Here is a 13,130-nt window from a genome sequence, read left to right on the forward strand (position 1 = left end):
ACTCCAAGAGGAGAAATTTAAAAAAAAAAAGTCTTAGCAAGGCAAATTGCAAAATAATTGGAATGCCAGAAAATAGATGGATGTATTCATTCCGGAGCTGAGATTCACTGACATTCATAATCTCCAAGAAAACATTATTTAGTGAAATGCCAGCAAACAAGATTCAGAAAACACACACACTATAGAAAGTGGCCAAGGCTGCTAGTGTTTATGCATTATCTACTAGAAAAAACATGTTCTACATATAAGGTGCTTTGAATCTGCTTATTGTTATTATTATTATTATTATTATTTGTACCGTGTATATTCCTATAACACTAGCATAACATTCTTAAATTGACTTAATCGAGTTCAGGGCCACAGGGGCCAGGGTCCGTCCTTGAAGCACAAGGCACAAGACAGAAAACACAGGGCACCAGTCCATTGCAGGTCCCACACAATCAAAGGAAGAACGTACAAATTCCACACAGACACAACATCCATGCACAGGATGTGAATCCAGGACATTTATACTGTTATAATTTAAGATTACTTTCTAACATGAATTCTAATCGAGAGTAGTGTATCCTTAACTACTGAAACAAAAACCTGTATTTGTAGAAAAATCCTGCTTCCATTTATTTTTATTTGCACCTTTTTTGTAGTCAAATAAAAATATTCAAAATATGTCCTGATAAATATTACATTTTTTATGAAAACAGATATAAAACTGTTATTTAAAATTATTTATACTCTAGCATTTACTCCTGTCATCCACTAACAAGTGTTATCTCTAGGATTAGTCATTTATAAAAGCACTTTCATGCATAATTAATAAACTGGACTCCCCAGTGTATTTCCTTTTTTTTCATAAGTGCACCTTTTTCCTTTCTCTTACATTTTTAAAATGATTACTAACCTCCAGACTTGAATTTAAGTAAATCTCTATGAAGACAAAGGACTACATTACAATCTATGATGTACAAGTGCTTCCACCTTTACTAAGCTTTTTATATAAATACAGTGTAATCTTAATGATTTTGTCTTTACTTAATGCTGTGTCCTAAATATCTTAAGTAGGTCAAATACACCTTAGTCAGAAACCTTTGTAAAAGTCCAGTGAAAATATCCTACATGAGCGTATATGGCAAGAATATCTACAAAAGTAATAAAATTCATAAAATAAGCAAGAATGGCTAAACAATAAAAAATTACATTGTAAGTGTAAAATATATCCATTAAAGTACAGCTGGATATCCCTCTGTTATCAGTGAAGTTTATAATACAGTGTCACTTCAATGCAACATTCAAGAAAATAAAAAAAAATATTTATTTTCATTATTATGCCAGATACTAAGCAACAGATTGAATAAAATAAATAGCAATCAAATATTTCTAATATATCAAAGCTGTAACAACTACGGGAATGTATTGAAAGAAAATGATCATCGTCACATTGGAGAAAATGTTCAGTATTAACTTTTCAGAGTTTAATGATAATACAATAATACCCATCAAATTATTTTCTGAACCAACTTATTCCGTTTTCCGGGTGCATGGAGCTGGAGCCGATTCCAGCAGCATTAGGCACAAGGCAGATGGGGTATCAGAGTATCATGGTGCCCACTCAGTCAGAACAGGACAATTAAGAGGGTCCAATAAGCCTAACCTGCACTTCTATGGGGTGTGTGAGAAGAAATGGAGTATCTGGGGCATCATTCATCGAGGCACAAAGAAACCACGTGGGGACAGTGATGGGGTTCTCCTGGAGCTGTGAGGCAGTTATGTTTAGCACTGAGTCACAGTGCTGTCTAACATATTAATATTAATAATACTGATTTTGTTTTTACACCATTCAAAAAAACATGCATTTTTACCTCCCATTCACAGTGACTTAACATAAAGTGTGTAAAATCTCAGTGCACAATACAATTTATATAAAATGTCTAATCGATGTAAGTTACATGATAAGTTTTGTTTTCCTAGCTCCTTGCAGAAACCAGACGCTGTAGTAATATTATGATCACACTTTTTGCATTCTAAGCATACAGCTTATTTGTATTTTGGTAATGAGTTTGAATATCCACATTGATCTTGCCAAGGCTCATTTACAAAGTTGCTGGTTGTAAACTGAACAGCAAATAACATACACCTTCACCACAAAGTGAAAAAGAAGCAAATGTAGAAGGGTCAGTAACTCATACGTAACATGTGCACACACATTCACAGATGAGGTTCAAGAAGATGAAGGTTTCCATTTTCTTTTTACATATTCTTCTCTTTCCATTATAGCCAATAACTCACAGCAGCTGCGCCTGTGAACAGGTGTTTCTCCACATGCCTCCTGGAAACTCCAGCAATTTTTCTGTTACACATTTTTTGATTTTTTGTTGGAACAATTGCCTTGTGAAATAGCAAGAGGATCTTGTTTCAATAACAGCTTTATCTAAACCAAGCATTCTTCCCATATTCTGTGAGGAAATATGAGAAGCAATAAATCCATAGTATGCAATACTGCATATAGCGCAGAATGACTCCCACAGATTCACAACAGTTTTGATCTGAGTTTAAACTGCCATCAGAAAACATAGAAAGTACTTGACTGTTGCATTTCCGACTGTTACTGTGAAAATAAAATGTGCTGCATTAAATAATCTTACAATAAAGAAAAATTTCTACTTGAGTTAATTCTGTTGTTCTTTGCATTTTCACATACATTGGCCACCCAGCTCCCACCGGTCCTCATTTTTATGATCCAGGCAGCTGGTTCCTCCTATTACGGCTCTTCTTGCTATCAATAAGGGGCTTCAGTTTCACTAGATCCTCTTGGATTTTCTGGTCAGTGTATCGATCTCTCTGTCGGTCCTTGCAATACTGATTGATGGCTTGCATTTCCATGTGATTGAAAGGTGCCAGAAACTCTTTTGGATTAAATGGCAGGCCGTTCACAGTGCTGGCCCAGGACCAGGGAGAGTTTTTGTCCACAAGTGAATGGATGAATTCATTGTTTAAAACTTTAAAATTTATTTTCATCAATGTTTGTTTAAAGCCATTTTCAGTAGACAGGCAATAGTACAGGCCTTGGTCGTGATCCTGGACAGATCGAATAAGGAGGCCGTGCTCTGCTGCAATGATTCTTTCGTTGAGCTTCACCTGAGAGGAGGTAGAGTGGGAAACATTATGACATGAATTTAACGATTGTTGTATGCAAAACTGAGGCATCATTTAAATCATATATTTGAAGACATCAGTATTGTGTGGTAGATTATGGAATTTTCTGGAACTTTTCTGAAATTTCTTGTTTCCTGCCTCTGGTATGCTAATTTCACTTTAAGTAAATGAAGAGGTAGGTAACACATAATGACAAGTTTTTATTTAGAACACATATCCTGTTATCCAGTAGTGGCTTAGAAAATAAAACTGAGCTCAGTAAAAAGGACAGTTACAGTACAAACTTACTTCTTTTCTCCTGTCATTGTTTCTCTGGACAAGCCATCTGACTGCAGCTTGTGGTGACTTTGGTAAACATTCCAGAAAAGAGGCATTGTTCTTGACACCGTACAGCACCAACTCCTCTGCATTTCTGTAAGCTGAAATACAGAACAATCTTTCACCAGACTCACTCATTTAGCAGTACTGAACGTCAAACTTTTGTTCTATGTTCTAAATAAGAAACCAGATTTCAGAAATATTTATCTTTATTCACAGGAAGTCCCAGTGGAAATGAACAGCACAACCACAGGGATTCTTACGTTAACATCTGAGCCAATACATACATCCGTAGTGTAGACAGTGAGCCCTCATGCAATTAAAGGGTGGACCCCTGTCTTAACTTGCAGGTGGCTTCTTGAGCTGTATGCAATATAAAGTTTCCTCTCACAGCTACTGCTTTTGATTAAGTAAGAAGGATTTTGCTTTAGTTGCTGACATGGTTATGTAGGACCAGACTTAGTGGGAAGAAATTGTATTACCTATTTTTCTCTTGATTCTTTTTTTAATGCATTTAACAAGTAGTTTCATACTTTTGTGTTCTGGCTTGGAAAAAATAAAGTTTCTTATTTATTAAGGACTTAACTCAAAATTCATCCAGTAATATTTGAACCCATTTCCACCTGTTGTGGTCACAGGGCTCCCTAGGTTAACCTGGTAATTATGGGTATTGGTCTGGGGTTTATCCTGAATAGAATGACATATAGCAAAAGCTTTAAACTTGACAAATTCATAGTATGAAAGGTATTTGGGTTTTGATAAATAATCAAATTGGTATGCATTCTTAATGGACCTTTATCATTTAATTCTATTATCTATCTTTCCATTTTTTTAAATGCTCAGCCTATGGAAGGGCACTGAATCCTTAATACAAGGCTGGAAAAACAGGGCTCAGTCACATACCCATACATGTGCCATAAAAATTTCATTGGATATATCAGCATGACATTTTGTCCCAGATCCTCTGCCCCGTCTTAGTCTATGAAGTATAAATTTCCAACTTCAAGGCTATTCAAAGAAAATCAGCGGATACCTGCACAAATGGCTGGGGCTACCTCAAAGCCTGAGTAACATTGCTGTCTATGCAAAAAGCAACAGGCTTCAGCTCCTCTTCAGTAGTATGAGTGTGGAGTTCAAAGTGTGTTGTGTGAGGGAGCTGTCACAGTACACAAACTGGCATCAAGGTCAGGACAGGGCAGAAGTGGAAGGCAGCAGAGGCTGTCGAGCTGGATGAGTCTCAGCTGAGGCATCGAGACATGATGGGCACAGTAGTGCAAGGGAGGTTTGGTCTGAAGTGCAGGACAATTTTCCAATAGGCACAGGGAAAGGAAAGGAGTCCCCCTAGTGCAAAAGGAGTTGCACGCAGTGATTGAGAAGGGGAGAGATAGCAGGGCAGTACAGAGGTGACAACACACAGCCTGGAGTAGATGGGAACATGTCTTATGGCCAGAGCTTTGGATGGTTAAACCCCATCACTTGAAGTTCTTGATCCAGGCTGCCTACAATGTTTTCTGCTAGGATATACTGGAGACCCCAGCATTCCTGCTGTACTAAGAGAATGGCACCATGGAGCACACCTTGAGGTGCTGCAAGATGGTTTTAGTGGGAAGAAACATACTGGTGGTGGCATGATCAGGTTTTAAAAGCCATAGTAGACACCATCCATAGTACCATCACCCAGAATAAGTGCCACTGGCTACAATACTTGAATTAGAACTGAGATAGACAACTCAAGTTCCTAGAAGTGGCTGCAGCAACATCACAGAGAACATACTTGTCTTGCTCTTCAAATCCCACTTGTAGGTAATATTTAACGAGCTTACTGTTCTGTGGGGGCATTGGTATCCAAAAGCAAGATATGCAAAGCTGGAGGAGCAGTGAAGGGAGAATGGGTGGTAGATGATATGCAACCAACTGAAGTCACTGGCCAGTCTTTCTGCAAGACGCTTACCATGCTTCACATCTTTGGGGATGACAAGAGGAGGGCCATAAAGATCGCCATGGACACTTCTGTAGCTGAGGACTTATCCTCATCCAAATTTTGCTTATATTGCTGTAATGAGCAGATCTTTCAGCCACCCGTTCAATCATTTTCTGAGCTACTTTTTTCTATTAAAGATTTAATTAAAGAGTTTAAAGGTGATAGCCACCCCTAGAGAGGACATCAGTCTATTGCAGGGCACATTCACTCTTACAAACACTCTTACATACACAGGGTCAGTGTATAGATACAAATCTGCCAAACCTGAACCTGTTTCAGAGGTGTAAGGAAACGTCTGCAGACAGACACCAAATGTGCAGCATTCAAAATAGACAGTGTAGAGCTGTAAGGCAATCACCCTCAAACAAAATGTGAATTTCGTATTTTTAGTTCACATAGTCATACTAGTCCTGTCCTTCAATAATAAATGCATATTATAAGTATAAACCTAATATTTTCAAATCTGCAGTCCAGGGCTGCTGTGGGACAATATCAGTTCTGGCAGCACCAGGCCAGACCGATACAGTATTATAAGTCTTCTGATATACTGCACAGATTCAAAGCATCCCTGTTTTGGTGCTTTTGACTCAGCTGTCCCTCGAGATTCTTTCCAGATTTAGTGGGTTGATCATCTCCTCTTGAAACAGAACACAATCTGTAGCCCACCTAACCATGTGCACCAGCCTTTTTTTTGAGGAGGAGGAATTGCATAGTATTTATTAGTACTGTAAAGGTATTCTGTACAGCCTTTGTCATTTACATTCCTGGGATGCTTTGCGAACACATTAACCAGACCTTTGATATATTGCATTCTTCTAGGCTATATATTAATAATATGGCTTTTGCAAAGTGTGTTCGTAATCTATATGGTATGAAATGGTTTGATGTCACTAAAATATGAAACAAAATTATTTGAAATCTCCAAATACTAAAACAAAATCAGTTCCTTCTCTTATGTAAGCTGCAGCAAAATATCTTTGGAAAGTGTGCTAAATTAAGATTTATGCATCACATAAGTATGAAAGCATTAAAAGCAAATTTAAAGTTATGAAGTTACGGATGCATCAAAACAATCATTTGTTTTTTTATCCTTATTTTATGCTGCAGTTACATAAAATCACAGAATGCCAGTTTTCCTCAAAAGAGACATTTTTCCAATGTTTTTGTCTGCCCCGTCATGTCAACATCTCCTACTGTGGCAAACACGTTGCCTTCAGATTACTAAATTGCAGTGACAGGGGGTCCCATCTGTTGCATTTTGTATTCAATCTGAAGAATTTTCTCTCTTCCTAACAGTTTCTCCAAAGTCAGATGGGAACGGTTCCCTGGGGATGTGCACCATACTGATAAATGATTATCTCCATATGCTGTTGAAGCGGATCATGAGACATGAGGCAGCTGCTGCACTCCACACTTCAGGATTTACTGCATTGTTAATAAATATGTATTGAAATATAAGATATTATTGTGACAATTTAGTGTGGAGCTGCTTTCAAGGCACCCATAGCATAATTAAACAACAGTACAGTTTTCAATATACAACAGATATTTATATTTTAGTTATGGGTTTGCACATCATGAATTTTAACAGAATGTAAAAACAATGTATTATTTATCATGATGAGAACGATGCGTTTGACTCATTGTTTATAAACACTGATCTCAAATTAAAACGGAAGCAACATGTGCAAAACCAAGCAAAAACAATAATGTTTACTTTTACAGTCATTTCCTTACCTTTCAAATTAAATCCCCTACATTGCGTCAAAGGATTCCCATGTCTGACATCTTGCCTTCGACTTCTTCTATTTAAACAATACATAAATTGAATTATTATTACATAGATAAAACAGGCATTTTCTGAACAGTTATTAAATTCACTGGCCTATAGAACCAAGGCTATAAACAAGGACTGAGTAGGCCAGTGAAGGAACAAGAAAGAAAGACAAGAACAAAAAATACAGGGTGAAAAATGAGGAAATTTTTGTCATGATGTATTCAGTATTTAAAATTCACTTCAGCTATATTACTCTGTAGATGATTTCATGTGCTTGTAATTTTTTGTGTGAAACACATATGTGGGAAGTTCTGTTGTGAAATATTTTACTGTTAACCTGCTTCCATCTGTGCATCCATATCCTTCCTGCATTGCCTTTTTAATAGCAATAATTTGCATATATTTTACTTATTTCTCTAATTTTAAATACTTCACTTCCATTAAATCTCCTTTTGGCTATTATGAAAAGATTTTGCTTCTTCGCTGTTTTCTAACACATTGAACCTGGGATATAAAAGGTTAAGATGACAATGAAAAACTATCAGACTTACTCATTATCTATTCACTGGTCCTCAACATTGGTCAAGAAAATAATGCATAATAATCATAAATGTATAAGTGTCTGAGGTTCATCTCTTGAAGAACTGCATAATACGTATGCACTCTGACTAGATCAACTAGAATGCCTTCCTGTACAACATCATATAATCATTAAAACTCTCCCATTGACTAAAGAAGCTGTTAATACAAGCTCCCCAGATAATCTACATCTGAAATCCTTTCAAAGATTTATTACCCACATATTGGTAAAACTTCATTTGGCTTTTTTTGCTTCTGCTCTACAAAGCTTTCTCCATAACTCTGTCAATGAAGTTCCTTCCTAATGGACACATTTGAATCATGCTTAAAAACTTACCTCATTTCTGTTTCATTTTATTTAAATGCATCTGTTACTATGGTGTCTAATTGGCTCTACTATAAATCTAGTCCCATGTTTTGTCAGGTAATTTGTAATTCTGTGGGGCTCTTCAGGATTTGTTTCCTTGTAATTTATCGTGCATTCAATGACAATATTTTGTACTTAAATTGTTCCTTTGAACTGTATTTGTGTTCATTGATGGTAGTATGTTCTGCAAAGTAAAATTAAAACATACTGCGATGCTGCCCCAATAAAGAAAACCATTACAGGCGGTGAGGTGCTGGTTGTTGGTAGAAAAATGTAAAGGGTATATGGCATTTTAAAAAAAAATGCCCCAGAAATAATTATTTCACTGAGATCCTGTTCAGTACAAATGAATTCTGTTCTGTAGTGAAAAACAACTGTCACACAAGTGCACTTAGGGGACAACCAAAGGGTCCAAATCAGGGTCTGAAAACACCGGGAAAAGGGTCAGTAAAGGTTACTAATGCCTTCTGTCTTTCTTGCCACAGAACTAAGTAACTTTCCTCCCTTCCAGATGACCTCACTTCCATCCTGCCTTGATGACCTCACTTCTGCCCCACCCTGATGACTTCACTTTTGTCCCACCTTGATGACCTCACTTCTGTCCCAACCTGATGACCTCACCCTACTTTCTGCCACCTCAATATAAATTCTCAATCTTTTCATTTATCATTTGTCTTGTTTGTCATTTACAGTGTTCAAGACTGGTTTCAGTCTTTTCTGACTACAGTGCTAGAAAATATACAGGGCCAATCCCCAAATCTTTATTTTGTTTTGTGCCATTATTCTACACAACCTAAGAGGTGATTTTCTGCCTCTTGAGATAAAAGCAAAAATACTGAAGTCTACCAGAGCAACATGCAGAAGAATGGCTCATGGACGTCCTACAAGATATTTTCAGTTCTGGGAGTGTTTGGAGAATTTATTCCAGAAGTGATCCCTGACTGGATCTTAAATGCTCCTTCAGCTCATTTACTCACTTGGAATCATAAAGTACATTCAACATGGGTTTAACTGGATGAGGATCAATAAGAAAAGGTGGTAAATAGGTTTGCACAAGGCATTTTATCTTGTGTGGTAAGGCCCTGGATTGGTTCCCATTGCAAATCTTTTTCACTGAATATTATCCTTGGTCCCACCTATCAGTGTCTTTTGAGAAACAGAATGCCACTGAGTCAACTCTGAACCTGGAATACAGTAATGAAAATTGAAGCCAAACGTAAAACAAACAAAAGTGGTTTGTTAATTAAATTAGTAATACTGACAAAGTGGTGGAACAGGAAGAAGAGAGGAACAAAACAGCAAAGAAAATAACAAACATCCCTGCCCATAAAACTGTCTTCTGGAATGAGCTCCCTTTAAAAGACTCAGGTGCTTCCACACTTGTGTACCATAAAGACACATTAATTAGATCAAAATAAGTCAAAGATCACACATCTACTTAAAAAATGACATCACCCTCTATATCAACATACTAATGGGATTTCACACTGTCTTAGTTTAGGGTCTTGACTGCAGTGGCTTTATCTCACAACATTATTCAGGGCACTGTCACAAGATGATAAGGGCAAGGTGAAAAAAACCGGGAAAGTACAGCAAAAGCACTTTCTGTGGCGTATATCTGAAAAAGCTTTCTGTTAAGCTCACTTCAATTATAGTGGGTTTTTTTTAAGTCTTGTCTCTGCCAATGTTTGGATCTGATTTATACCTAAGTGGATATCTTTTCCTGTTATTGTCAGAATGTCCGTATAAGAACTATCACCTGCTCTTTAGATAGATAGATAGATAGATAGATAGATAGATAGATAGATAGATAGATAGATAGATAGATAGATAGATAGATAGATAGATAGATAGATAGATAGATAGATAGATAGATAGATAGATAGATAGATAGATAGATAGATAGATAGATACTTTATTAATCCCAAGGGGAAATTCACATTCTCCAGCAGCAGCATACTGATACAAAAAACAATATTAAATTAAAGAGTAATAAAAATGCAGGTAAAAACAGACAATAACTTTGAATAATGTTAACGTTTACCGAGGGGTGGAATTGAAGAGTCGCATAGACTTTAGACTCTGCCCTTGTATTTTCCCCATTGGATTTTTAGAATAGTCTGCATTTTATTATTTTTTGTCTTCCATTATGTGATTGTAGATTTGAAGATAGCCCATCCTATCATTTACTTTAGATTGACTGAGCCTATATACCTCCTGTCTGGCTTTTCCATAAATTTCTTTATAATGTTTTTGTAATATGAAGACAAAAATTGCAATATATCACTTAACATTAATAATGTTCTTAAATTTGGATTTCATCTGTTCTGATATTTACTACATCATGTCTGCTTTTATGAAAAATCTGTTATGTTATTTATCTTTAACCATGTTGTTTAAAGACTGCTTGTGATAGTGATCTTTATAAAAAGCACACATTATGAGAAAAAGAATATGTAATTTAAGAATATCCTCTTGAGGCTTGCATTCTTGCAGCTAGATAACTCAGATGGTATTTTGATTTGAATTTTCCTACAATACACTATCAAATTGCAAACAATATAGGTATGCATTTGAACTCCAAATAACTAATATACATAACTATTGCTAAAATTTGCAATTGTATTTAAGATGATCTGTATCCGTTTTGGAAGCCATGGTAGTGCATAAATATCACGAGTCCAGCATCCTCAGGTGTCCAGTCTTTGTCCATATGGGGTGCGCATGTTCCTTCGATGCCTCGGCCCTGTGAAACTGGTGCCCCATCCAGTTTTGATTCCTGTCTTATGCCCAAGTGGGATTAAGAATTTTATGTTAGTATCTGTTTTTTAAAAGATTAATATAAAAAAATCTCCAGATGTGTAATTCATTTTGACGCATTTAATTCTTGTTGTCAGTATTGTAGCAAAGTAGGGTATAGAGATAATTACTGTGGCAGGGGGATTCAGTGTTATTTGTCAGTGAAGCTAGAAGGAAATGATCTGTGTTTGTTGCTAAGATTTCCTACATGTACATTTTTCTAAAAAAGAACTCCCAGGAATGGAAAGTGGATTGTAGATCTAAATAAATCAAACTAATACCTAACAGTGTCAATGTTCTACTAATGGCAATATAAATATTTTAATGTTTTTGCTGACCTGATACAGTTCATTCTAGCATATTCCAAATATTTCATTTGTGAAGTGTTAAAGTATACTAAACTTTCATGACAAAATACGTTTTTTTAGGTCACTTACCTCCATGCTTTTCTGTTTATTTAAAGCCTAAAGTGTGCTAATGTATGTCTGTATATGTCTCTACTAGCAGTGGACTCATATCAGATTACTGTGAGTCATTTCTTTAAGTACGTTTACTGTATATCAGCAGTCAGGCATTGCAAATAACGATACAGGAATCAGTTTACTCTATTTCTTCTTATTTATCTCATTTTATGCAAGCATAGTAAGCCTGTTAAATTGAAAACTACTAAATATTTCTACAGTACCTCTCTGTCTCTGATGGAGCTACAGTGAATGGATAGACAGATTTTTAAAAACTTGTGTGTATAAGCCACAAATGATTTACCTAATGGCCTTAAGAAATTTCAGTTGACGGATCAAGGACATTGGGTTTAAATCCCGGTTGCGTAAAGTCACCCGAAGAACAATTATTCAGAGCGGATCTGAATGCTTCTTTTTTTTTTTTGTTTTTGAGAGTTGCAAAGGGATTATTAGAAAGAAATTGTCAAAGGAGTAGTCAGACAGTTGCAAATGATATAATACTGAGTTCACTACAGCTGCAAGAAACAAACTGAAATAGCAGCATTCAAGTCTTTAAATGAGTGAAAGATTTTAAATCAAAAAAAATTACAAAAAAAAAAAACAAAAAGCATGGAATTGTTTAAGAAGATTTTATACTTCGTCTACACATCTACACATGAGTCTTGGTCTTTGAATCGCAAAGTGTAAATGTTATGGGAAATGCATTGTGGTGTTTTATAGATGCACATGTAACAGTTGCACAAAATATAAATATGATGATGTCACTTATAAAATATATCAAATCACCAAAAGTAAACGAAAACAGCAAGATAATGAAATTCTTGACAAGTTTACTTGAAGACTCGAAAACATGAAGACTAATTGATGCTTCTAAACTGGTATTGTATGTGATAGTATAGGCATGTGCATTAATGTGACTTACAGCGTACCGGCTTTCTGTCCATGGTGGTTCCTGCCTTGTGCTTGATGCTTTCAGTAAAAACTTTAGCCCATTTTGACTGTGAATGTATAAGCTGATTTGGAATATGAATGTCTCTGTTTTCTTAGCATTCATGTTGTCCCAGAAGTCGCCTCAAGAAAAGTTTCTCTGTGCACAGTATCAGTTTTGAAAGTAGGGAGACTTTTACTAGATATTTAAAGGTTTATTCAATCAAGAAGTAGCAAAACCAAGTTTGTTCAATCAATAACTTCAGTGAGTCATCAGCAGTAGTTTTGATTTGGATAATAAAAAGCCTTAAAAACCCGTTATCTCCCACTGTCCTATTTGTAGGACAGCGACATATATGCCTATATCTGTCGCAACGAAGCAACCACGTGATCCGGGGTACATTCACAGCAGACTTGAGGTTGTGCGTCACAACACTTCCGCGAAAGCGGCCATGTGCCATATAGCGTGTGGGCGACAGGTTGTGCTTTGTGTCTTTGGAGGCAGCTTCTGATGTTCCCTACCTGTGACGGCGAGTCTGGACATTTTGTGCTAGTTTGCTGGGACGGAGAGATTGACGCAATGTAAGTAAACTATCTAACTCTCCGTATTGCTAACTTGTATTCTAATCGCACTTACATAGACGTTATTCTGCGACATTTTCCACTGTCCTGTGAATAGGACATTGGGATGATCGCATGCCTATATCTAAAGCGCACCTTATTTATCTTTTTTTGCGTAGCAAGACATGGCAAAAAGGTGCATCACCCTAG

The 13,130-nt window shown here is 36.4% G+C and overlaps 1 protein-coding gene across 1 annotated transcript in view; it reads right to left on the reverse strand.

Moving 5' to 3' along the window:
* Window positions 1–644: 644 nt before the first annotated feature.
* Window positions 645–13,130, reverse strand: part of sema3c (sema domain, immunoglobulin domain (Ig), short basic domain, secreted, (semaphorin) 3C) — a 176,608-nt gene continuing 164,122 nt past the window's right edge. The window contains exons 16-18 of the mRNA XM_028811866.2: window positions 7,187–7,254; window positions 3,439–3,569; window positions 645–3,132 (exon numbers count right to left, since the gene is read on the reverse strand). Of these exons, the coding sequence (XP_028667699.2) occupies window positions 2,728–3,132; window positions 3,439–3,569; window positions 7,187–7,254 (604 nt within the window). The 3' untranslated portion in view covers window positions 645–2,727. The remainder of the gene's footprint in view (window positions 3,133–3,438; window positions 3,570–7,186; window positions 7,255–13,130) is intronic.

This window comes from Erpetoichthys calabaricus, chromosome 1 (assembly GCF_900747795.2).
Source record: "Erpetoichthys calabaricus chromosome 1, fErpCal1.3, whole genome shotgun sequence".
NCBI classification, from domain to species: domain Eukaryota; kingdom Metazoa; phylum Chordata; class Cladistia; order Polypteriformes; family Polypteridae; genus Erpetoichthys; species Erpetoichthys calabaricus.